At 42.7% G+C, this 24735-nt stretch overlaps 1 protein-coding gene across 2 annotated transcripts in view; it reads right to left on the bottom strand.

The window, feature by feature from the left end:
• Window positions 1–2408: 2408 nt before the first annotated feature.
• LOC120995820 (protein-lysine methyltransferase METTL21C-like) overlaps window positions 2409–24735 on the bottom strand; it is a 92768-nt gene continuing 70441 nt past the window's right edge. Inside the window, exons 4-5 of one of the 2 annotated variants that reach the window (XM_040425254.1) lie at window positions 4880–4997; window positions 2409–3054 (exon numbers count right to left, since the gene is read on the bottom strand). In XM_040425254.1, coding sequence (XP_040281188.1) covers window positions 3017–3054; window positions 4880–4997 — 156 coding nt within the window. In that variant the 3' untranslated portion in view covers window positions 2409–3016. Of the gene's footprint in view, window positions 3055–3939; window positions 4736–4879; window positions 4998–24735 lie in introns of those variants that run through there. The other variant, XM_040425253.1, reaches the window with a different exon arrangement.

The raw sequence follows: 24735 nt of genomic DNA, 5'->3' as shown, positions 1-24735 counted from the left end.
TTCTGTTCTTAACTGTAGGACATGTTCTATTTTTTTTTTTGCGGAGCTACAGAACAGATATATAGATGCAGATAGCACGCGGTGTGCTGTCCGAATTTTTTGCGGACCAATTGAACTTAATGGGTTTGCATTCTATCCGCAAAAAAAACAGGACACGGAAACAAAATACGTTCGTGTGAATGTAGCCTTAACATGAGGCAAAGAAGCCTTTAAGGCCTTATTTACATGACATTTTTTTAACGGTCATTTTCAGAACAATAATAGTGAAGTGAAGTGTCTACAACCCACAGAAGTTGCTCAGGTAGTGCAGCTCATCCAGGATGGCACATCAATGTGAGCTGTGGCAAGAAGGTTAGCTGTGCCTGTTAGCACAGTGTCCACAGCATGGAGCAGATACCAGGAGACGTGGAGGGGGCCGTAGGAGAGCAACAACCCAGCAGCAGGACCTCTACCTCCTCCTTTGTGCAAGGAGGAGCATTGCCAGAGCCCTGCAAAATGACCTCCAGCAGGCCACTAATATCCATGTCCCTCATCAAATTGTCATAAACGGACTCCATGAGGGTCCAATGTCCACAAGTTGGTGTTGTGCTTACAGCCCAAAACCGAGCAGGGCGATTGTGTTCTCTTGCAATTGCCATAAGACTGTGCTCTTCACGGAGGAGAGCAGGTTCGCACTGAGCACGTGAAAGACGTGACGGAGTCTGGAGACTCCGTGGAGAACGTTCTGCTGCCTGCAACATCCTCCAGCATGACCGATTTGGCAGTGGGTCAGTATTGGTGTAGGGAGGTATTTTTTTGGAGGGCCGCACAGCCCTGTATGTGCTAGCCAGAGGTACTCTGACTGCCATTAGGTACCTGGGTGAGATCCTCAGACCCATTGTGACACCATATGCAGGTGCAGTGGACCCTGGGTTCCTTCTTATGCATGACAATGCTAGGGCTAAAGTGGCTGAAGTGTGTCAGCAGTTCCTGCATAATGAAGGCATTGATGCTATGGACTCGCCTGCCCGTTTGCCAGACCTGAATCCAATCAAGCACATCTAGGTAATCATGTCTCGTTCCATTCACCAACGCCACATTGCACCACAGACTGTCCAGGAGTTGACTGATGCTTTAATCCAGGTCTAGAAGGAGATCCCTCAGGAGAACATCCGTCGCCTCATCAAGAGCATGCCCATGTGTTGTAGGGATGTCATACAGGCAAGTGGAGGCCACACCTACTACTGAGCCTCATTTCCTTGTCTTGAGGCATTTCCACTGAAGTTGGATCAGCCTGAAATTAGATTTTTCACTTTGATTTTGAGTATCATTTCAAATCCAGACCTCCATGGGATATTAATTTTGATTTACATTGATCGTTTTTATGTTTTATCGTTCTCAACACATTCCACTATGTAATGAATAAAGATTTGCAACTGGAATATTTCATTCATTGAGATCTAGGAGGTGGTATTTTAGTGTTCCCTTTATTTTTTTGAGAAGTTGGTAGTTGGATTTATAGATAGAGTGCAAGTATAATTTATCAGCACATATTCCTGTCCATGACTACGACATATTCCCACCTTATCTGCCATCTTGATAACAATATCAGGATTATTTTCTAAAGAAATCAATGCATGGCGTAGGATCGATGTTAAATTTACCTTCTACATGTGAAGATTTAGTAAACATTTTTTAATGTTGTTACAAACTGATGACAGTTTGAAATGTATCCATTGCCTCCACTCTGGATTGCACAGGGTAGAAGGATGGATTTAAAAATCTACAGCCTGTTTAATGTCATGTGCAGGTGCACTACCCCCCGTATGCAAATTCTCTAAATTAGTAAGAGAAAGTTGTTCTTGAAACGCTAAACCCTGATATATATTAATAGGTGTCTGACATAACTTAAAGTCCTGATCATGTATATGTTCACCAGAAATAGCAAAATGTGTCTCGACTGTAAGATGTCTAATATATTTTATGACATCTTTTAACATAGAGAATAAGTCAAAAGTGTTATTAGGCCCAAATTCAAACCCAGGCTCAATATCTGTATTTGTGCCATCAACTGTAGACAGATTTACCACATCTAGAGACAGGACAGGATCTAAGTTTTCCTCCGTTGTCGTGTGATCATGCCAGTTCTTTCGTTTGTGTTTACGCTACCCTCCATCTCGTTTTTTGGTAAAGACTGAGCATGTTGTTTCCTGGTTTTGGCTTTGGGATTCTTGAAAAAAGATAATAAAGCCTTCCAGGATTTAACCGTAGATTCAACATCTGATCCTTCTGATGCCCTATCCGAGGTGTCCACATCTGATGAACTGAAAGTGACCCGTCCAGGTATGTGTTGAGACTTATAGCAGTTACACTTATTCCTCTTTTTTAAAATAACTTTGGGAGTATGTGGTGTTTTCCCAATTTTCTACCTCACTGTTATACTTGATTTTGCTGATAAAGATACCTATATCTCTGTCAAATTAGTGTTTGTTTTTTTCACTTGTATAATTTGCTCCTTAGCTAAAGAAACACATTGTTTCAATTGATCATGCACTTTATTATACCGTGGAAGGTGTTTAAACTGCTCTAATTTAGGAGTTAATGAGTTCATTTCAGTTTGTAAAGATTTGAGTTTAACCTGTTCATGTTCCACAAAGTTACATTAATCCCTTGGAGCAATCGCTGAGGATATTATAGAGTATACTGTGGTGGGGATTTTTTTAAGTCTTAGTCCTCCTGGAATCATGTCTATAGTGAGGTATACTTGTAAGGTGGATAAATCCCTCCAAATATGAGTTTCATCCAACATATATTTTTTTTTAAAAAGATGACTGTATCAACATCCAATGGTGCTCAAAAGAAAAAAAGAACCTTGTAGTAGATGTAAACTCCCGTTTTTTAATGTGACTACTGGAATAAAGCTGTATTTTTATCACGCTGGATCTTCTTTCTACAACTGGTGAAATCGGCCTTATCATGACAATCATGGATTTCTGGAAATATCCTACTAAGCTTCTGACTTGGCAATAGCTATCTGTTACAGATTCTTCTGGGCAGCCAGCTTTCTGAGCAGAACTATGGCACAAAGAAGGAAGATGTTCTAATATAAGACACATGCAGAGGGATAGAAAACCACCCCAAACATAGGTTTTTCTGATACAGCTTTCACTGTAGTGCATTTGCAAACTAGCAGCCTTTTTGTATTTAGGTCCTTTTATTACATGGACTGGTAAACAGGTCGATTATCAGGGACGAGCGTTTGTAGAAACACAATGGTTCCCAATGATTAGCCTGTATAAAAGGTGCCAGCGATCACAAGTTGAAGAAGCAAACATTCTTTTATCAGGTGATCCTGTGGTTCTGCGAGACCAAAAGTCATAGTTCCTGTGCAGCAGAACTGCTCTAATGGCTCCATGTGTAGCCCTTATATCTTAACTGACAGCTCACATACACTAAAGACGCATTTACACTGTGGAATTGTTGGATAGAATATTGGGAACGAACGTTTCTATTAACGCTCGTTTCCAATATCTGCACATGTAAAGGTGCGAATGATAACTGAGGTGTCTTTTATTGAGGACACCTCAATTATCCTTTATGGACAATACTGTGCTGTGTAATCAGTGATCTGTTGCTAAGAAATAATGAATTTGTATGAGGATGAGCAATAGTAGAATCCATTGCTCGTCCTCTTACTGTGGAGGTGACTGCTGCACATAAATGCAGATTTTCGGCTCCCCCGATGAGCAGGTAATTATCGGGAAGGAACACTTCCTTCCCAATAATTGTTTGAGGGACAGCGTAGTGGAAATGCACCTTAATGAAGCTAAATTCTCATAAAACTGTTAAGAGCTTAGCTAAAGTAAGCGTTTGTGAGCTGTCAGAAGTTCAGAGATAAGGGCTACACGTGGGCCCATCAGACCAGTTCTCTGCAATGAAGTGAAAGCTTTACCAGAAAAACTGTTGTAGTTTTTTTTTTAATAAAGACCAATTGAAAAATATTCTTAGACCACAATGAGTAAAATGCACTAAAAAATTGCCTCAAAGGTGACCAATGTTCAACAGAATATAAGAGTAAGTGGTGTTTCTTAAGCATCATCATTTGAGTATTATACATCATGTCTGCTTACAACATTTAATAAGATTGGTGCATTTTTGTACAGGATCTGTACAAAGTTCTGTAAATGATGGGTTGCAGGCCTATACAACTTTAGCCTATTACACTGGTGATGAAGAGACAATACATATGCACTGTTTGAGATGCAGAGTGAACACACACTGGTCAGCTTAGAAGTTCACCATATCATAATTGATGTCACCCTGCCTAATGGATCATTGTCTGTATGTGAATCTAGGAGCATTTAATCTGCTTTGCGTGTTGCTTTGAAGATTTTAACCTCTAACTCTGGGTACTCTGCGAGGACTTCTGTTTCAAATGAGATGTTAAAATCTGACAAAAAATCTAAATCGGTATTAAATCTGAATTTGTTTGCCCATATTAACTGAGTGCCAGGCTGGCAAAAATACTTCATGGTTTTTAGAAGTTTATCAAGACAGGTGTGATAGTAGACAACATCAGCGGCAAGAATATAATCAAAGGCGAAAGAAGTATTTTGAAAAAATCTTTGAAGATCTTCTCCCCATGCCAACTCTCTCACTTCAGGAATATGCAAGCTGCGCCCTTTTGTGTTTCTTGACAAATTAAATCTCAGATTTCCCAGTATGTTGGGCAGGTCGGTTGCAATAACATGAGCTCCTAGAAGAGGAAATCAGTGTCACACTGAACTGTATGCACACGGGTTAGGTGCGATTACTAGCAACAACACTCCATGGACAAACAATTAGTTGGATTTAGTCTGCGGTTAGTGTATGCACATTGTTGAATGAATCATTCACAGACCTAAGATAGATGCGACAATCGATACCAAGCCAGTTCCAGAGCCAAGTTCCAAAATGTTCTTGTCTTTCAAATCAAATTCATCTTGGTTTTCTTCCAGGAAGTAGCATAATGCCTTTGCCTGAAATGAATGAAATTATTTATTTTAATAAACACGATTATACCGCTGCATTGTCATCAATAATATATGTTGCTAGTTTAGAAAATGCCAGAATTACATAATTGTGTAGTTTTGCGAGATCTCAAACCTTCAATGGCTTTCTTATGATATCCTATAATTAAATTCCCTTTAACCTTGTAGAATAGTCTACTTCAGGACATAGTAACAGTGGATGGTTTTAACTTCTTCCAGACACAGCCAAATCTGATGTGTCACTTTGTGTGGTAATAACTTTGGAATGCTTTTACTTATTCAAGCCATTCTAAGATGTTTTTTTGTGACATATCATTCTTCATATTAGTGGTAAATTTGGGCCAATATGTTTTACTATTTATTTAAATAATTACGGAAAATGTGGAAAAATTCACAATTAGAATTTCTCTGCTTTTAAGACAAATAGTGATACCTCACAAAATAGTTATTAATTAACATGGTTTTATAAATGTTTTTATATTTTCTTAGGACCTTAGAAGGCTTATAATTTTAGAAGCAGTTTTTAAAATTTTCAAGAAAATTTCCAAGACTGACTTTAAGGACCAATTCAATTACGAAGTCACTTTGTGGGGCTTACATAATGGAAATCACCTATAAATTATGCCATTTAAAAACTAAACCCCTCAAATTTACAATGTGAACGGCCAGCTTTTTTTCTACCACACCTTTGTTTTCTAAATGGAATTGTATGGCTTTAGAACTGGATTTGAAAGATCAACCCCTCCCATGTTCATATTGTAGTCCAGTATGAAGTCTGGTAGGGAGTAGTGGTACCCCATACAGGGGCAAGGCGAGCTGCTGTTACTGTGAACTCTGGTCACTACAAGGAGATCCCTCTTGTCCTTTTTCATAACTAACATGGAGGACAACCCTGCTGTCATAATTTCTTAAAGGTTTCCCAAGATGGGACCTAGGGAGGCATCTCTGATTTTGCATACTGTGCCACAAGCTACAGCACCTCTGGAATTTAGGGACTTAAACAGTGGTATACGAGTGTAGAAATGATCCACTATTTTTCCAATAACTCCTAGGATGGGGGGCATTCTGGGGGTTCAATCTGGGTGTCCTTCCTTTCATAAAACCGGAACCTGTGAGTGTACCCAGTGGTACTCTCACAAAGCGTATACATTTTAATACCATACCCTGCCCTTGCTGGGTAGGTACTGGCCAAATTTTACCCTCCCTTTCAAATGTATTAGGTGACTCATGTAAAAAGATGTGGGGGGGGGGGGGGGCGGGGGGCTTGTTAATCTCAGCAAATGTGCTGCCAAAGTGTAAAGGAGTAGCCTAATTTTATGTAGATGGTAAAGTCTCTGGTCATCTTGGGACAAGCATTGTAAATTATAATTGTAATGCAAAAATGTCAGAATGGCTTCAAATCGTGGCCGGGTCATGGCCATACCATAAACCAGGGCTGGCCAACCTGCGGCTCTCCAGCTGTTGTAAAACTACATTTCCCACCATGCCCTGCTGTAGGCTGATAGCTGTAAGCAGTCTAGGCATGCTGGGAGTTGTAGTTTTGCAACAGCTGGAGAGCCTCAGGTTGGCCATCCCTGCCATAAACCATACCATAAATTGGAGTATGGTACAAAATATATGCACTCCAATACTGTCTAATTTCTGTCTTTTTTTTTTTTACAAGGCCCATATGTAGCACCAGTCCACTTCAGGGGGGGAGAAAATGAGGATTTGGGGAAATAAATTGCTGGGTGTATAAATTTGTTTTAAATGTAAAAAATCCTCAGAGAAAAAGATTTTGAAGAAAATCAATTTCTGAGAAGACCGCTGTGTCTAACTGGATTTCTGAGCTGCCCACAAACTCAGGAATTTGAGGCTGATAATCATCAGTGGGTCGCGTCCATATTAGGCTACTTTCACACTTGCGGCAGTGTGATCCGGCAAGCAATTCTGTCGTCGGAGCTGCCTGCCGGATCCGCCGATCTGGATGTGACTGAAAGCATTTGTGAGACGCATCCCGATGCGGATCCGTCTCACAAATGCATTGCAAGAACGGATCCGTCTCTCCGCTTGTCATGTGGACAGACGGATCCGTCTTGTATCTTTTTTCCCATTTTTACCGGTCTGTGCATGCAGAAGGACGGATCCGGCATTCTGGTATTTTAAATACCGGATCCGGCACTAATACATTCCTATGGGGGGGAAAATGCCGGATCCGTCATTCAGGCGAGTCTTCAGTTTTTTTCGCCGGAGATAAAACCGTAGCATGCTGCGGTTTTCTCTTTTGCCTGATCAGTCAAAATGACTGAACTGAAGACATCCTGATGCACCCTGAACGGATTACTCTCCATTCAGAATGCATGGGGATATGCCTGATCAGTTCTTTTCCGGTATAGAGCCCTTAGGACGGAACTCTAGGACGGAACTCTATGCCGGAAAAGAAAAACGCTAGTGTGAAAGTACGGCTACTTTCACACTGACGTTTCTGGGTCCGCTTGTGAGATCCGTTTCAGGGCTCTCACAAGTGGTCCAAAACGGATCAGTTCAGCCCCAATGCATTCTGAATGGCTTAGGATCCGTTCAGAATGCATTAATTTGGCTGTGTTTGGTCTCCGTTGCGTTTTTTAGAAGGTGACTAAAACGCAGCTTGCAGCGTTTTGGTGACTGTCTGACGATGCGGAGCCAAACGGATCCATCTTGACTTACAATGTAAGTCAATGGGGACGGATCCGTTTTTCACTGACACAATATGGTGCAATTGAAAACAGATCCGTCCCCCATTGACTTTAAATGTAAATCAAGACAGATCCGTTTTGACTTAGACTTTTTTTTTTATGAATCATGCAAACGGATCCGTTATGAACGGATACAAGCGTTTGCATTATTGGTGCGGATCCATCTGTGCAGATACAAGACGGATCCGCACCAAACGCGAGAAATTGAAAGTAGCCTTAAATCACTCCAGGCGCTGCCTCAGCTGTTGCTCTGGGGCGCCTTCTTGAGGGTCTCTCATCATTGGATCATGAGGAGGAGGAACAGGACAAGGACTGTGGAATTGTCTTCTCCCTCGCTGGCCATCAGTATCAGAGGCAATGATGGCGTATACCTCTGCAGCAGCTGAATACTGTATTGAGGATGATTTGGGCTTCTTAATTTTAGGGACATAGAATTGGGATTTAGGGATCAAGTATCCTGGAACTGCTGCAAATGAATAATTAGATTATTGAACCCTACAACAGTTCCAAGGAGACACAGTTTTCACACTTTTTCACAGCAGATTTCTATGAAGTACAGGTGCACCACAAGTCCCAGCAGGCCACGGCACAGAGGAGCACTGAACCTCTCTGCACTCCGTTATGAACTGAAATGGTGGCGTGGAAAGAGGTTCTCAGTATTTTACATGCCTCTCGTGTGCTATTGCAGACAGCAGACATTTTAGCCTGGTCACTGTGCAATTACAGTGACTGGTTTTCATTGCGCTGTACATGTATAGCGCAATTTGGGAACTCACTTGCCACTGCGCCGTACATATACAGCGCACATCAGGAAGGGGTTAAACAAGGCTTAGATCAATTCTTAAAATTAAACAACACTAATGCTTATGAAAAAGTGGGGAAATATGGGTCTCATTACGCTTTCCTAAAATTCACATCTTCACCCATCCCTTGCTTGAACTTGATGGACTTACCGTATTTTTCGCTTTATAAGACGCATCTGATGATAAAACGCACCCAGATTTTAGAGGCGGAAAATAAAAATACTAATATTTTGAATCAAAAGGTGTGCTAATAAATTTAATAGAATAACAGAATATTTTACACTGTAATGGGGGAATCTGGTGCTGACGCACTGATATGGAGGGATCTGCGGAAGACTCACTATTTTGGGGGAATCTGCGGAAGATGCAAGCACTGCAATGGGGGATTCAGCAGATGACGCACTGTTATGGGGGGATGACACTAATATGGGGGGATCTACGGTTAACACACTGTTATGTTATGGGACTATACCTCCCCTCATCTTTAAGAATGCATCCTGGCACTGCAGTACATGAAGGATGAGGGGGGCTATTGTCTACTTCCCATTAAACACCAATTACGGTACAGTCCCTCAACAGAGTTTATATTAAATATGACTATAACTCCCCTTATCCTTAAGAATACACCAGTGTACTGCAGTACATGGGTGCATTCCTGTGGATGAGGGGGGTTATAGTCACGTTTAATGTCCAGGTCACCCCATGAGCTCCCCTTCATATCCTGGCTGTCACTCACCCAGGAACTTGAGTTGGAGATTCAGGGACGACGGAAGGTCAGTATGAGTCCTTCCCTTCTTCCTTCCTAATAGCAGGGCCGTGCATAGCAAGGAGGGAGTAAGCTGATTTGTGGAGGCGGCGGAGCAGCAGTTCCCGCCAGCGCTCACCACCAATCAGCGCGACATGCAGGGCAGCAGAGGAGAAGGAGAATGGCTTTCGTCTCTCCTCCTCTGGAACGGACCACAGCTGCAGATAAAGGATGTGCGGGCTGGCGACATTCAGCTGAATGTTTCACTACCGCCTGCTCCAGAGTGCTTCATACCCGCTGCCCGCCCCACACTTCTTCCTTCTAGGTGGCTGACTCACTTGATCTTGGCGCATCTGCTTTATAAGACGCTCCGACTTTTCCCCCCATGTTGGGGGGGGGGGGGGGGGGGGGGCGTCTTATAAAGTGAAAAATATGGTATGTCTCTTTTCAGCTGTACCATGTAACTAACTATCATCCTGCGTTCTTCCTTCCAAATCTCCCTGTATTAGCTTTCCATAGCTGTGCTAAGGTTAGGGAGGAGGATAAAATCAAATCAGTTAAATTTCCCAAATCATTCAGATTTCTTACTTTTGGGATTCATCCCACCCAATGTGTTCAAAATGGCAGTCACCATTTTACAGTTCAGAAGACAGAAAAGACATTTGCCACCAAAAAGTGTAACTTTTTTACTTTATTTTTATTTTTTATTTTTTTAAATCAGTATAAGGCTCCATTCAGACGTCCACAATTCTGTTCCGCATTTTGTGGAACGGAATTGCAAACTCATTAATTTCTATGGAGCCGCAGGATGTGCTGCCAGGATCTGGAATTGCGGATCCGCACTTCCGGGTCCGCAATTCCTGTCCCAAAAAAATAGAACATGTCCTATTCTTGTCCGCAATTGCGGATTATGCATTTTCTATCAAATGCCGGCATGTGCGGTCCGCAAAATGTGGAAAGCACATTGCCAGTGTCCGTGTTTTGCGGATCCGTGGATCCACAAAACACTTACGGACTTGTGAATGGACCCTAAGTGTATTATTAAACAGGTTGTTTGTTAGCACTGACTACCATCCATTTACCCATATCCATGTCTCTATCACATTGACATTATCAGACATCCCAAACTGCAAAAACTCATTTCAGGGAGGTGCACTTCTCATTTCAGGGAGGTTTTCTTTCTTTTTTTTCCAACAAACTATTTAATACATTTTCCAGACATATGCAGTATCTGCACACTTTGCTCTATGGTGTGGAGGACTGGGCTCATTACCCTGCCCCAAATTATCATATTTATGTATATAATTAAACGGGTTCTGTCACCACCTATAAGCCCTGTGAGCTAAACATATGCTCATGTCCAGTGTAGCATTCTGATTTCTAAGGTGGCCTTATAAAAGCTATTTGTGGCTTTATTCTGCGGAAAAACAGGTTTTACTAACCTGTCAATCATTGAATTAAGGTGCCCAAGCAGAGGAGGTCTGTGGATGCATGGTGCCCGGCCGCACGCATCGCCCAGCGCCGCCTTCTACTCCACAGTGCCGCCTCTCCCTCCCTCCCTCCCGCTTTGAGATCCCTGATGCGCCGTTGTGGACTGCTGGCATCGGCTTCTTCTTGCACTGTGCGCACGCGCCGAGAAGGGGACACTGCTACAGGTTGCCAGAAAGATTTACTGCGAGTAAACTAGAAATGGGAAGTTCGGATCTTTCACATGAATCGGTTCATTTGAATCAGTTCATTCAAATGAACCGAATCATGAATCGAATCTTCGGTTCATTCGCTGAGCTGACAAGAAGCAAGTGAACCGAAGCTTAGGTTGAGCAATGTGCATGCGCGGATGCTTCCATTCACTTGCTGACTCGCTGAGTCGGCTCTTGGTCTGAGTCAGGAAGTTTATTCTTTAAAACCCTGTGTGTAATTATCTACCCCACTGTAGAAAAAAACAAGCATCCAGGGGGGGTGAATTCAACACTGGGGTAAATAATATAATTAAAATGGAGGGTTAAATGTGTAAATGTATTTAAAAAAAAATACATCTCTCTCAATAGTTCTATAGCTACTGAATGAGACAGAAGAAGGGATACCTTTAACATATATATCTCCTTGAGAAGCCAATTTGACCCTAAAGGGTTAATTCAACCTGTAATCTAAACTCTGTCCTGTCACTTCTCTTATCTCTCTGTCTCTCTGCTATCAGTAAACCTTTCCGGGATATATTGTCTCACATGCGGGTGTCAGGGAGCCGCTATCTAATAGCGGGAGACTCCCTGAACGTCCGAGAGACTTGAGATCCCTGCATTATTAATGCAGTCTTGACATTAAAGAGCTTGAAAAGGGTTGGATACAGGACATTTCAGGGCAATTGGGGCACTTTCGATTCAGGTCAAATATATTCGGACCAAATTGAATCCGACAGATGAGTCGTCCGAATCAGACCTAAAATTAATTTTGGGAAATTTGCTTGTCTCTATTTGTGATTGTACATAACAATTAATATTTAAAATGATAAACCTTTTACATGGAATGGAAGCATGTCGGACTGGGGTACCTAAAACCCACCAGTAAAAATCATTCTGAGGGCCCACTGCACAGATACATGCAAATATTACCTACTCCTACTACAAGATGACTGATTATGGGGGTCCCTGCAGCGATCTCAAGAAAGTGGATCTCTGGGGAAAGTGGAAACTGGCTGGTCTGCCTCTATATCTAGAAGTCTTCTTAGCCAAATGATCTACAGTAACATAATAAACTGGGTAGTTTGTTAAATAACCTGCCCAGTCTTTGTAAGGACACATAGGCTGTATGTAGTACAGTCATTCTACTGTGCCATGTACCACTGCAGCAGGGAATGGGGGCTGGGGGCCCACCGGGGGATTCACCTGTACCGCTGTGGGCCAGTCCGAACATGAATGGAACCAACGTGCTGCTGTAATAGATAGACTTGCTAATAACTTTTTCGTATTTATAAAGATTTGGTCACTTACGTAATTCCCCCCAAGTGTCCTAGATATAAGAGAACAGTTCTGAATTGTCAGTACTGTCCTGCCAGGAAAGAGGATAATGGACATTTCTACAGTGGGGAATGTATGGGGTGGACTACTGCGGTATTAGGCCCTAGCATGGATCTCCTCCATGTGCTGCCTAAGGCTGTCGGATGCTTTACATTCAGATCTCTCCATTGCTTCTAGGATTCTAGCAGGTGTCTATGTGCATACAGAAGTATACCACGATGCAATATGGCTGTGGGTGTGACATCATGTTTGTGATGTCATGTTCATTTGGCATGTATGAGGGAAAGCTCCCAGTTAAACATGTCTATACAGTTACATTAGACAGATGGAAGACAAGAGTGTATCCTTTTGCGTCCACCTGGATGGTATACATTAGGATAGTGCAAAAATACAATATACTTTTTTGTTTTTTTTGTTTCGTTTATAATGGAGCCCTATGGGTGATAGATGCCTCTGTACGGTATCCTTCAGAGGCATTTGTGTAATGCATGCGTCATGGCATTCATTAAACAGATAAAAACGTGATATGAATAGAGCCTTACACTGACACACGACTCTACACACGGACTAACCAAGGGATGGTGGCAAATATTTTTTTTGTCCATGTAAACTGGGTCACTCGTGAAATATTATTTGACATGATTTGAAAATAGTTTATTAGATCTCCAGTCGTAAAACAAATGAAAGGTAAATCTCTCGAACCTACTAGAGGGATCAGTTTCATCGTATCTGTCCTATATGTGAGACTGAAATTAAAATGTGAGGCAATTAAAGTGAAATAAGGTGATGTTATTAGGACAGCAGTCAATTAGCCTTGTTTTAAAAGAACTGGAAACTCTGAAATTAGGCCAAAAGTTAATTTCCAAAATGTAAGCAAATAAAAATGATTTCTCTTTGGGAACTTCTGTTTGCCCCATCACTGCTCCATATAAACATGCCGCCACTCATTAGATGGGTGATCACATCTTTTATGCACCATTCAAAATTTGTCAGCTTGTCAGCAGCACATATTCCTGTGTAATTCTTGCATATAATACGCTGTTATCATTAAATATCTGCCTATATAAAAGGACCCTTAAAGGGGTTATCACATGAATAACGTAAAAAATGAAAATCACACATAATCTAGTACTTGACAGCCTCATTCTAAGGCCTCTTGCACATTATGGCCTGCACAATGGATCCGTCCGGTTTACGTTATGCTGGAGTCCTCTCCGTGGTAACGGAATCCATAACGCAATTCAGTATATACCACGACACGAACCCGCACACGAACTTCAAAATATGAAATTCGCTCATCCCTAGTTACCAGCTTAGGAGATTCAATATCCTGTATCTTATTGTATCGCAGTGATAAATCTATAATAGCCTGCCTGACGATATCACCAGGCTATTGGATACCATTATAGCCTCAAGGAGCCTCCCTAAGGCCAGTATGACATGTATGGCATGTACAAAGAGCGCTCAGCCTCTTTTGATATGGCTGTGCTCCGCAGAGTGCTATTGTTTGAGCCTCTGCTTCTGTACCTCTCTTCCCTCCAATATGCCGCTCAACGCGTTTCCATGTGGAGATGGTCCCACATTTCATCAGGAGCAGACAACCAAGCCTATTGAGGAACTAACATAATATTGTGGTATGTATACCATCTGCCCATAGTGGCATGCAGACGGCATCTATACCGATGCTTGGTTGCCTGCTAACCATTGCGCCGCTATCTGCGCCTGAAATACGCCTAATTTAGGCATACTTCAGCTTAGTGAATGACCCCCTTTGTATTTAAGACTCAAAAAATTTTAATTTTAGAGAAGAAGGATGTCACTTTTGAACTTCGATAAGAGAGCTTTGCTAGCTGTATCTTTCTCTTTGTGCTTTTTTATGTACAAGCATGATCAGAAATAGTATGAAGAAATGAATAAACACAACACAATTAGTCCCATTAGTTAGAAATGCTTCTCCCAGTATAACAAAGGCTCACAGTGGACCTGAAGATAGTTCTGTCTGCTAAAAAAATATAAAAAATTTAAAAAAGAATGTTGCTAAACCAGCTAATAACATTGCTCAAGAATAAATCTTATTTCATCCACATGGTTGGTGGTGATATCAGTTACCAAGGAACAAGCTTGGAGCAATGATATGAGAGAACACTTCATCCAAGGCGCTAATCCTGAACACCATTAAATAGATTAAAACTCAAGACCAAGTGTACCCCTGGCACAGACAAGGCTTTAGTTAAGTAGATCTACTTTTAAATACAAGAAGCATAATAAAACATACCAAATAATATAATCAGGATATAAAGTTAAATTCAACAACATTAGCAAGAATGAAATAGTTAATTGAACGAAAAGATGTTTACGTTGCCACATAAAAGTCAATTTGTTGCTTTTTTGTATTTACATGACTACAGTAACAACTTTGGATAGGCATTTTACATTAGTGTGGGTCTGACACTCCCAGCGATCAACTGTTTGAAGAAGCATAGTGGATGTCACTGCTCTACTGGCATGTATGTAGGCAACTTGAGATTTATTCTTTTTATGAATGTACCTAAGAGTCATGCAGAATGTAATTCCTCAGGTTGTTTGTGTACTGCACACTGGGACTCTGTAATTCTCAGCACCTAATCTTTCTTAATTCTGTTTAGAACAAGTACAAACCGTATGGTACTGTCTTTAGAAAATTCCTCATCAGATTTTCTATTTAAGAGAACCTATCAAAAACTGATTCCAGCATTTCATTTCTTTTATGTGTCAATATAGGAAAGTTTATTATTATACTATAGTATAGGGATCTGTGTGTGAACAGGGCCACCGATGACAAATGTCTCTGGCCTCAGCGATCTTAAAAATCCAAACTTCAAAAAGTTTATTTTGCATCCAGCACAAAACAAGGCATCCAAGTTATACAAGCACTTGGGGTGAAGGCACCAAAATAACACATAACATTAAATCAAAGTCCTGGCCCCTCTGGGCACTAACTAAACTGAGGTTTTTACTTCACCTAGGTACAAATCCCATGCAGATCAGACTTTTCACAGGATACAGGTCTACCATCTTCAAGGCTTTGAACACAGAATGAGGCACCAAGGCATCTATTTATTCTCTTACTGGAGTGGGGTCGAATGGTAAGTTCCTCTACCAAACCTACCAGTACTATTCCAAAATAAATCCAGCCCATAAACAAGGTCTCAATAAACCAGCTATAGTAAACTATACTTTGCTGAAATCATACAGTCTTCTGGTTTCTTTTATCTCACACATCTGAGCAATCTGGGTGAGATATAAACCCCCTCCAGTACTTTACCAAAGTATTTGTTACAATAGTTTATTATTTACAGCATGATGTGAGTGCTCTGTATTTGGAATCCAGCATTTTCATGAGGTATGGGATTTACCTGCTCTCACATAATTGATTGACAGCATATTTACCCTTTCTACCCCGGAGGTTTTATGACTTTGCATTTTGTTTATTTGCTCCCCGCAATTGGAATTGGGAAAAAAACCGCAAATCCTCCACTGTTTTACGGGTTTTGTTCCCACGACATTTAACAGTTTTTTTTTTTACTTTTTATTTTTATGATTTTGAAGCTGGTACTTAAGCTTAGATCCATTAATTGTTCAGAGTTGCTCATTTCTTATGTTGGCCTGCCAATTGCAGCTTCAATACCCTGGGTCTCTACAGCGAGACCCAGCGCATTGAAACCAATTACCAGCATTCTCATTGGCAGCCGAGAATGCTGGTAAGAATCCTTGAAGTGCGAGCTTCCGGGTTTTTCACCCTTTAGATGCCATGATCTCACTTGAACAGCAGAGACCCGCCGGCCATGACGCCCGCTGCACGCGTGAGTGGGCGCCATTTTTGCCCATCGCTCCAGCTCCATACATGTACAGTGCTGGTAGCGAAGGCGTTAAAGGTGTTCTCCAGGATAGGTCATCAATAATGATGAGCGAACATTCAAAATCGCTTCGCTCAAAACTTTGGATTAATGCTGTACGGAGATCCGTCTCCGTATAGCATTAAAATGTACGGGCTCCGATGAGCCAAAGTCGGTTATTCGTAAAGTCGCGTTAGACTTAGTTGAAAACCACTTTAAAACTTGGAATTGAACTCAAAGTTATTCAACGAAGTTTCGCTCATCACCAGTCATCAATATCAGATCAGTGAGGGTTCGACCCCTGGCACCCCGCAGATCAACTGTTTGAAGAGGCTGCAGCGGTCCAAGGAGCGCCAAAGGTCAAGGAGAAAAAATAAAAACTTTCGGCACTGTCCTTTGAACCTATAACTTGCCACCAGGGTCTTTTAATTTGAATGAAAACCTATTAGACTTTATTGACAATATGGCATTGGGCCTGAGGATAATTTCCTCTGGTGGGCCCAAGGAACCCCAATCTGACCCTTCCCACAGATCAGTCATTGATAACCTATCCTGAGGATAGGCCATCAAACCCAAACTCCAGTAAAACTCCTTTAAGTATATTGTTACTCTGATATCACTTGCACTGTGTAAATTCACAGCAATTATAGGTACTTGTCAATTCTTTAATATATTTTTATAAATATATATTTATTTCATAGCTATTTCTGCACCCAAACTGACATATTATTAGTGCTCTCCCAAACTAGTGCCACATAGCATATCTGCCTACATAAAATAGCCTGACATAGCAATAGATGTTCTGTACTGCAATACAACAGAAGTTCCTTACATAGTCAAATAAATAAGGGTTTTCATGCTGTACTGCTCACAAGGATGAACAAGGACACACAGATAAGACTCTAATCACATGTTTATATCCTGTGGTTAACATTTGTACCTGGTATTAATAGGGCACCATTCACCTTAGAAATGGCAAATTATTGGGTCAGTATTAGAGATGAGTGAATCAATTCTATCGATTTGGAATTTGTCCGGAATTTTCCAAAAACTTTGGATTCTAATGAACTTCTTGTGATTCTTTTTAGGCAAATAAGACAGCAAGTGAGCCTAATGTGCTTTGCTGGGTTTCAGGGAAATATATATGCATTGTCTGGTAGGTACTCTTTCTCATTATGGAGAGTACCTAGTATGCGTGAGGAGTATTGTAGACCAGGCAACACGACTTTTGGTTTCTGGGAAAATATATGCAAATTTGCATATCTTACTACTACTGATTTGCTTATCTTTGGGTTTGTAGGAAAGATATTAAAATTAGCTTTCCTGGCAAAAATGAAAATAAATTTCAGCCTTTTACATGCCACCAGATGTTAGACATGCTAATTTGCATATGTTTTCGCAGAAACCCAGAGAAGCATTGCCTAGCCTACAATTCACCTCACGGATACTAGGCAGTCTCCATAATAGAAATAGTACCTGCCCAGAGGCCCCCAAGTGAAAAATGGCAACACAAGGCTTTAATATGGTGTAAACAGAGCTTAAGTGGCTTAGTCACCATTAGCAGTGGCGTCGCCAGAGGGGGCCACGACCCCCCCTACATCATGCTGTGCTCTCCCATGTGCCCCGCCGCCGGGCACAGGGAGATGAGCGCCTCCATTGCGCTCATCTCCATTGTAGCCTGCCTGTTCCAGCGGAGGTGCAGGGGAGGGAGAGGCGTGTCCCTTCCCCTTCTTCTGATAGGCTGCAGGCACTAGGCCGGCAGCCTATCAGAGGCCGGCGCAGGCGGAGCGATGATGTCATCGCGCTGCCTGAGCCTTACAGCGCGGGACACAGGAAGAGTCTGCATCGCATCGCTGACACTGAGGTAAGTATAAGTGTTTTTTTTTTTTTTTTTTTTTTTTTTTTTTTTTACAATAGTGTTACTGCCACATTAGGGGGGGCTTATTACAATGGGGGGACTTAATACTGGCACATGATGATGGGGGGACTTAATACTGGCACATGATGATGGGGGGACTTAATACTGGCACATTATGATGGGGGGGGACTTAATACTGGCACATGATGATGGGGGGGACTTAATACTGGCACATGATGATGGGGGGGACTTAATACTGGCACATGATGATGGGGGCCATGATGATGGGGGGACTTAATACTGGCACATGATGGGGAGGACTTAATACTGGCACATGATGATGGGGGGACTTAATACTGGCACATGATTGGGGGGACTTAATACTGGCACATGATTGGGGGGACTTAATACTGGCACATGATGGGGGGCTTATAACTGGCACGATGGGGGGCTTAATACTGGCACATGATGGGGGGGCTTAACCACCTCCGGACCGCCTAACGCAGGATCGCGTTCCAGGGGTGGCAGCCCTACGCAGAGTCACGCATATATGCGTCATCTCGCGATGGCCGAGATTTCCTGAGAACGCGCGCACACAGGCGCGCGCGCTCACAGGAACGGAAGGGAAGAGAGTGGATCTCCAGCCTGCCAGCGGCGATCGTTCGCTGCCAGGCTGGAGATGTGATTTTTTTAACCCCTAACAGGTATATTAGACGCTGTTTTGATAACAGCGTCTAATATACCTGCTACCTGGTCCTCTGGTGGTCCCCTTTGTTTGGATCGACCACCAGAGGACACAGGTAGCTCAGTAATATGTTGCACCAAGCACCACTACACTACACTCCCCCCCCTGTCACTTATTAACCCCTTATTCACCCTTGATCACCCCTGATCACCCCATATAGACTCCCTGATCACCCCCCTGTCATTGATTACCCCCCTGTCATTGATCACCCCCCTGTAAAGCTCCATTCAGATGTCCGCATGATTTTTACGGATCCACTGATAGATGGATCGGATCCGCAAAACGCATACGGACGTCTGAATGGAGCCTTACAGGGGCGTGATCAATGACTGTGTTGATCACCCCATATAGACTCCCTGATCACCCCCCTGTCATTGATTACCCCCCTGTCATTGATCACCCCCCTGTAAAGCTCCATTCAGATGTCCGCATGATTTTTACGGATCCACTGATGGATGGATCGGATCCGCAAAACGCATACGGACGTCTGAATGGAGCCTTACAGGGGCGTGATCAATGACTGTGGTGATCACCCCATATAGACTCCCTGATCACCCCCCTGTCATTGATTACCCCCCTGTAAAGCTCCATTCAGATGTCTGCATGATTTTTACGGATCCACTGATAGATGGATCGGATCCGCAAAACGCATACGGACGTCTGAATGGAGCCTTACAGGGGCGTGATCAATGACTGTGGTGATCACCCCATATAGACTCCCTGATCACCCCCCTGTCACTGATTACCCCCCTGTCATTGATCACCCCCCTGTAAAGCTCCATTCAGATGTCCGCATGATTTTTACGGATCCACTGATAGATGGATCGGATCCGCAAAACGCATACGGACGTCTGAATGGAGCCTTACAGGGGCGTGATCAATGACTGTGGTGATCACCCCATATAGACTCTCTGATCACCCCCCTGTCATTGATTACCCCCCTGTAAAGCTCCATTCAGACGTCCGCATGATTTTTACGGATCCACTGATAGATGGATCGGATCCGCAAAACGCATACGGACGTCTGAATGGAGCCTTACAGGGGCGTGATCAATGACTGTGGTGATCACCCCATATAGACACCCTGATCACCCCCCTGTCATTGATTACCCCCCTGTCATTGATCACCCCCCTGTAAAGCTCCATTCAGATGTCCGCATGATTTTTACAGATCCACTGATAGATGGATCGGATCCGCAAAACGCATACGGATGTCTAAATGGAGCCTTACAGGGGCGTGATCAATGACTGTGGTGATCACCCCATATAGACTCCCTGATCACCCCCCTGTCATTGATTATCCCCCCTGTCATTGATCACCCCCCTGTAAAGCTCCATTCAGATGTCCGCATGATTTTTACGGATCCACTGATAGATGCCAGGGCAGTATAACTACCCCACAAGTGACCCCATTTTGGAAAGAAGACACCCCAAGGTATTCCGTGAGGGGCATGGCGAGTTCCTAGAATTTTTTATTTTTTGTCACAAGTTAGTGGAAAATTATGATTTTTATTTTTATTTTTTTCTTACAAAGTCTCATATTCCACTAACTTGTGACAAAAAATAAAAACTTCCATGAACTCACTATGCCCATCAGCGAATACCTTGGGGTGTCTTCTTTCCAAAATGGGGTCACTTGTGGGGTAGTTATACTGCCCTGGCATTCTAGGGGCCCAAATGTGTGGTAAGGAGTTTGAAATCAAATTCTGTAAAAAATGACCAGTGAAATCCGAAAGGTGCTCTTTGGAATATGGGCCCCTTTGCCCACCTAGGCTGCAAAAAAGTGTCACACATGTGGTATCTCCGTATTCAGGAGAAGTTGGGGAATGTGTTTTGGGGTGTCATTTTACATATACCCATGCTGGGTGAGAGAAATATCTTGGCAAAAGACAACTTTTCCCATTTTTTTATACAAAGTTGGCATTTGACCAAGATATTTATCTCACCCAGCATGGGTATATGTAAAATGACACCCCAAAACACATTCCCAAACTTCTCCTGAATACAGAGATACCACATGTGTGACACTTTTTTGCAGCCTAGGTGGGCAAAGGGGCCCACATTCCAACGAGCACCTTTCGGATTTCACTGGCCATTTTTTACAGAATTTGATTTCAAACTCCTTACCACACATTTGGGCCCCTAGAATGCTAGGGCAGTATAACTACCCCACAAGTGACCCCATTTTGGAAAGAAGACACCCCAAGGTATTCCGTGAGGGGCATGGCGAGTTCCTAGAATTTTTTATTTTTTGTCACAAGTTAGTGGAAAATGATGATTTATTTTTTTTTTTCTTACAAAGTCTCATATTCCACTAACTTGTGACAAAAAATAAAAACTTCCATGAACTCACTATGCCCATCAGCGAATACCTTGGGGTGTCTTCTTTCCAAAATGGGGTCACTTGTGGGGTAGTTATACTGCCCTGGCATTCTAGGGGCCCAAATGTGTGGTAAGGAGTTTGAAATCAAATTCTGTAAAAAATGGCCAGTGAAATCCGAAAGGTGCTCGTTGGAATGTGGGCCCCTTTGCCCACCTAGGCTGCAAAAAAGTGTCACACATGTGGTATCTCCGTATTCAGGAGAAGTTGGGGAATGTGTTTTGGGGTGTCATTTTACATATACCCATGATGGGTGAGAGAAATGTCTTGGTCAAATGCCAACTTTGTATAAAAAAATGGGAAAAGTTGTCTTTTGCCAAGATATTTCTCTCACCCAGCATGGGTATATGTAAAATGACACCCCAAAACACATTCCCCAACTTCTCCTGAATACGGAGATACCACATGTGTGACACTTTTTTGCAGCCTAGGTTGGCAAAGGGGCCCATATTCCAAAGAGCACCTTTCGGATTTCACTGGTCATTTTTTACAGAATTTGATTTCAAACTCCTTACCACACATTTGGGCCCCTAGAATGCCAGGGCAGTATAACTACCCCACAAGTGACCCCATTTTGGAAAGAAGACACCCCAAGGTATTCGCTGATGGGCATAGTGAGTTCATGGAAGTTTTTATTTTTTGTCACAAATTAGTGGAATATGAGACTTTGTAAGGAAAAAAAAATAAAAAATCATCATTTTCCGCTAACTTGTGACAAAAAATAAAAAGTTCTATGAACTCACTATACCCATCAGCGAATACCTTAGGGTGTCTACTTTCCGAAATGGGGTCATTTGTGGGGTGTTTGTACTGTCTGGCCATTGTAGAACCTCAGGAAACATGACAGGTGCTCAGAAAGTCAGAGCTGCTTCAAAAAGCGGAAATTCACATTTTTGTACCATAGTTTGTAAACGCTATAACTTTTACCCAAACCATTTTTTTTTTTACCCAAACATTTTTTTTTATCAAAGACATGTAGAACAATAAATTTAGAGCAAAATTTATATATGGATCTCGTTTTTTTTGCAAAATTTTACAACTGAAAGTGAAAAATGTCATTTTTTTGCAAAAAAATCGTAAAATTTCGATTAATAACAAAAAAAGTAAAAATGTCAGCAGCAATGAAATACCACCAAATGAAAGCTCTATTAGTGAGAAGAAAAGGAGGTAAAATTTATTTGGGTGGTAAGTTGCATGACCGAGCAATAAATGGTGAAAGTAGTGTAGGTCAGAAGTGTAAAAAGTGGCCTGGTCTTTCAGGGTGTTTAAGCACTGGGGGCTGAGGTGGTTAATACTGGCACATGATGGGGGGGCTTAATACTGGCACGTAATGGGGGGCTTAATACTGGCACGTAATGGGGGGGCTTAATACTGGCACGTAATGGGGGGGCTTATTACTGGCACGTAATGGGGGGGCTTATTACTGGCACGTAATGGGGGGGCTTATTACTAGCACGTAATTGGGGGGGCTTATTACTGGCACGTGATGGGGGGCTTATTACTGGCACGTGATGGGGGGCTTATTACTGGCACATGATGGGGGCTCTTGTTACTGGCACGTGATGGGGGGCTTATTACTGGCACGTGATGGGGGCTCTTGTTACTGGCATGTGATGGGGGCTTATTACTGCCACATTGGGGGGCTCTTGTTACTGACAGTGGCACGTTATTGAGGGCACTTATTACTGGCACATTATTGGTGGGCACTATAGGGGCATCTACTGAGGCCACAAAGAAGGGGTGTTTTATATGGGGGGCTCTGTACAGTAGCATTTTATACTGGGACACATTATGGTGGGTACTATGGAGAAGGGGAGACAGGAGTACTATGGAGTCATCTACGGGGGGCACTAAGAAGGGGTATTTTATACTTGCAAATTATGGGGGACACTGAGGGCATCTACTGGGGCACGATATATGGGGCATTTTATACTGGTACATTATGGGGGGCACTAGCAGGGAGGGGGGAAAGGAGCACTATGGAGGCATTTACTGGGGCACTATATAGGGGTATTTTATACTGGCACATTATGGGGGACATTAGCTCAACTGGGGGCATAAGGGGGTATGTTTTGCACATTATAAGGAGAATTATTTCTACTGGGGGGCATTATGGTGGGTTTTATTACTCCCCCATGGTATGACCCCCCTAGTAGCAGTACCAGCCTCTCCTTGCTCTGCTATCCCTCTGCCCCCAAATCCTTATTATGAAATCATTCTTATTAGGATAAAGCACAACATCAGCTCTGAGCCCCCGGCCAAAGTGTTGAAGTGGCGTCCGAGATCCCCAAGGGCCAAGCCAAGTAACTGTAAGTGTTCATGTGAAATATGTTTATTTTATATATGTACACTCCTGTGAGAGGTGGGGAGGGAGATCTGTGGATGACACTGTTATAGGGAGGGAGATCTGTGGATGACACTGTTATGGAGGGGGAAATGGGGATGACACTGTCATGGGGTGGATCTGTGGATGACACATATAGCATAAGATGCTATATACGGTTTGTGGCATCCACAGATCCCCCCCCATAGCAGTGTCATCCACAGATCCCCCTCTCTATAAAAGTGTCATCCACAGACAGCAGGACTTTTCTTCCCTGTTGCGGTTTTAGGTATTGGGTAAAGTATTGCAGCATTTCTAAGCGTACTTGTGTAAATGTATCGTTGTTATAGCTGCCCCCCCTACTTTTGTCCTGGCCCCCAGTGTGCCCCCCCAAAATTTGAAAGCTAGAGACGCCACTGACCATTAGTCCATAACAGATACACAGTGGCCCCCACACAGAGACATTTGCTCTTGAATTATGTGGCACAAGCCTCAAATTTTAGATCAGTCCCTTACCAACAATCTAATAGACAATAGGAAAGTACTTTTAAATGGGTATTCCAGTTGTTAAAAGATATTCCACAGGAAAGGGAATATTAGATCATGGGGATCCTACCTCTATGACCCTCATAGATCACACACAGCCCCCTGGAATGAATAGAGCGGCAGACCAGGTATGTGCACTGCTGCTCCATTCACCTCTATGGTAGTTCCGGAGAGACCTGAGTACAGCACTCGGTTATTTCTGGAACTCCCCTAGAGATGAATGGAGCAGTTTGCATGCCCAACATGTCACTGATGGATTTCGGGGGCTCTGAGGGATACGGGGTCCCCGTTCTCACTGATCTAATAGTTATCCTCTATCCTGTGGAAATTGATTACCTTTTAATAACCGGAATACGCCTCCCTTACCAACTAAGCCCCTATCCAGCTGCACAGGTCACACATACGGTACGTCCGCCTCTTGGGTTAGTAATAATCAATGCCTATTCTTTAATTCCCACTCGTTGTTTGCCTTTTCCCTTCCATTTCTCAGAACATATCAACATGACTTGGCTCTAATTCTATTTAATCCTCACAATGCTGATGGATCTCCAGTGTGGATGGAACCTGGCATTCAAGCCCCCAAATAAAATGAAACAGAAGCTTTGTATTATATCTGCCCGTGCCGTATCCAGTAAAGAAGGAACGGAGCAGTTCATAAGCATTTTACGCAGCTGGAAAGCAATTGAAATGTTCTATTCTTTTTTCTGAAATAAATCACTTAAA

This window comes from Bufo bufo, chromosome 3 (genome assembly GCF_905171765.1).
Source record: "Bufo bufo chromosome 3, aBufBuf1.1, whole genome shotgun sequence".
NCBI lineage: Eukaryota > Metazoa > Chordata > Amphibia > Anura > Bufonidae > Bufo > Bufo bufo.
The sequence above is the reverse complement of the archived record's forward strand: the minus strand, read 5'-3'. Positions and strand labels throughout refer to the sequence as shown.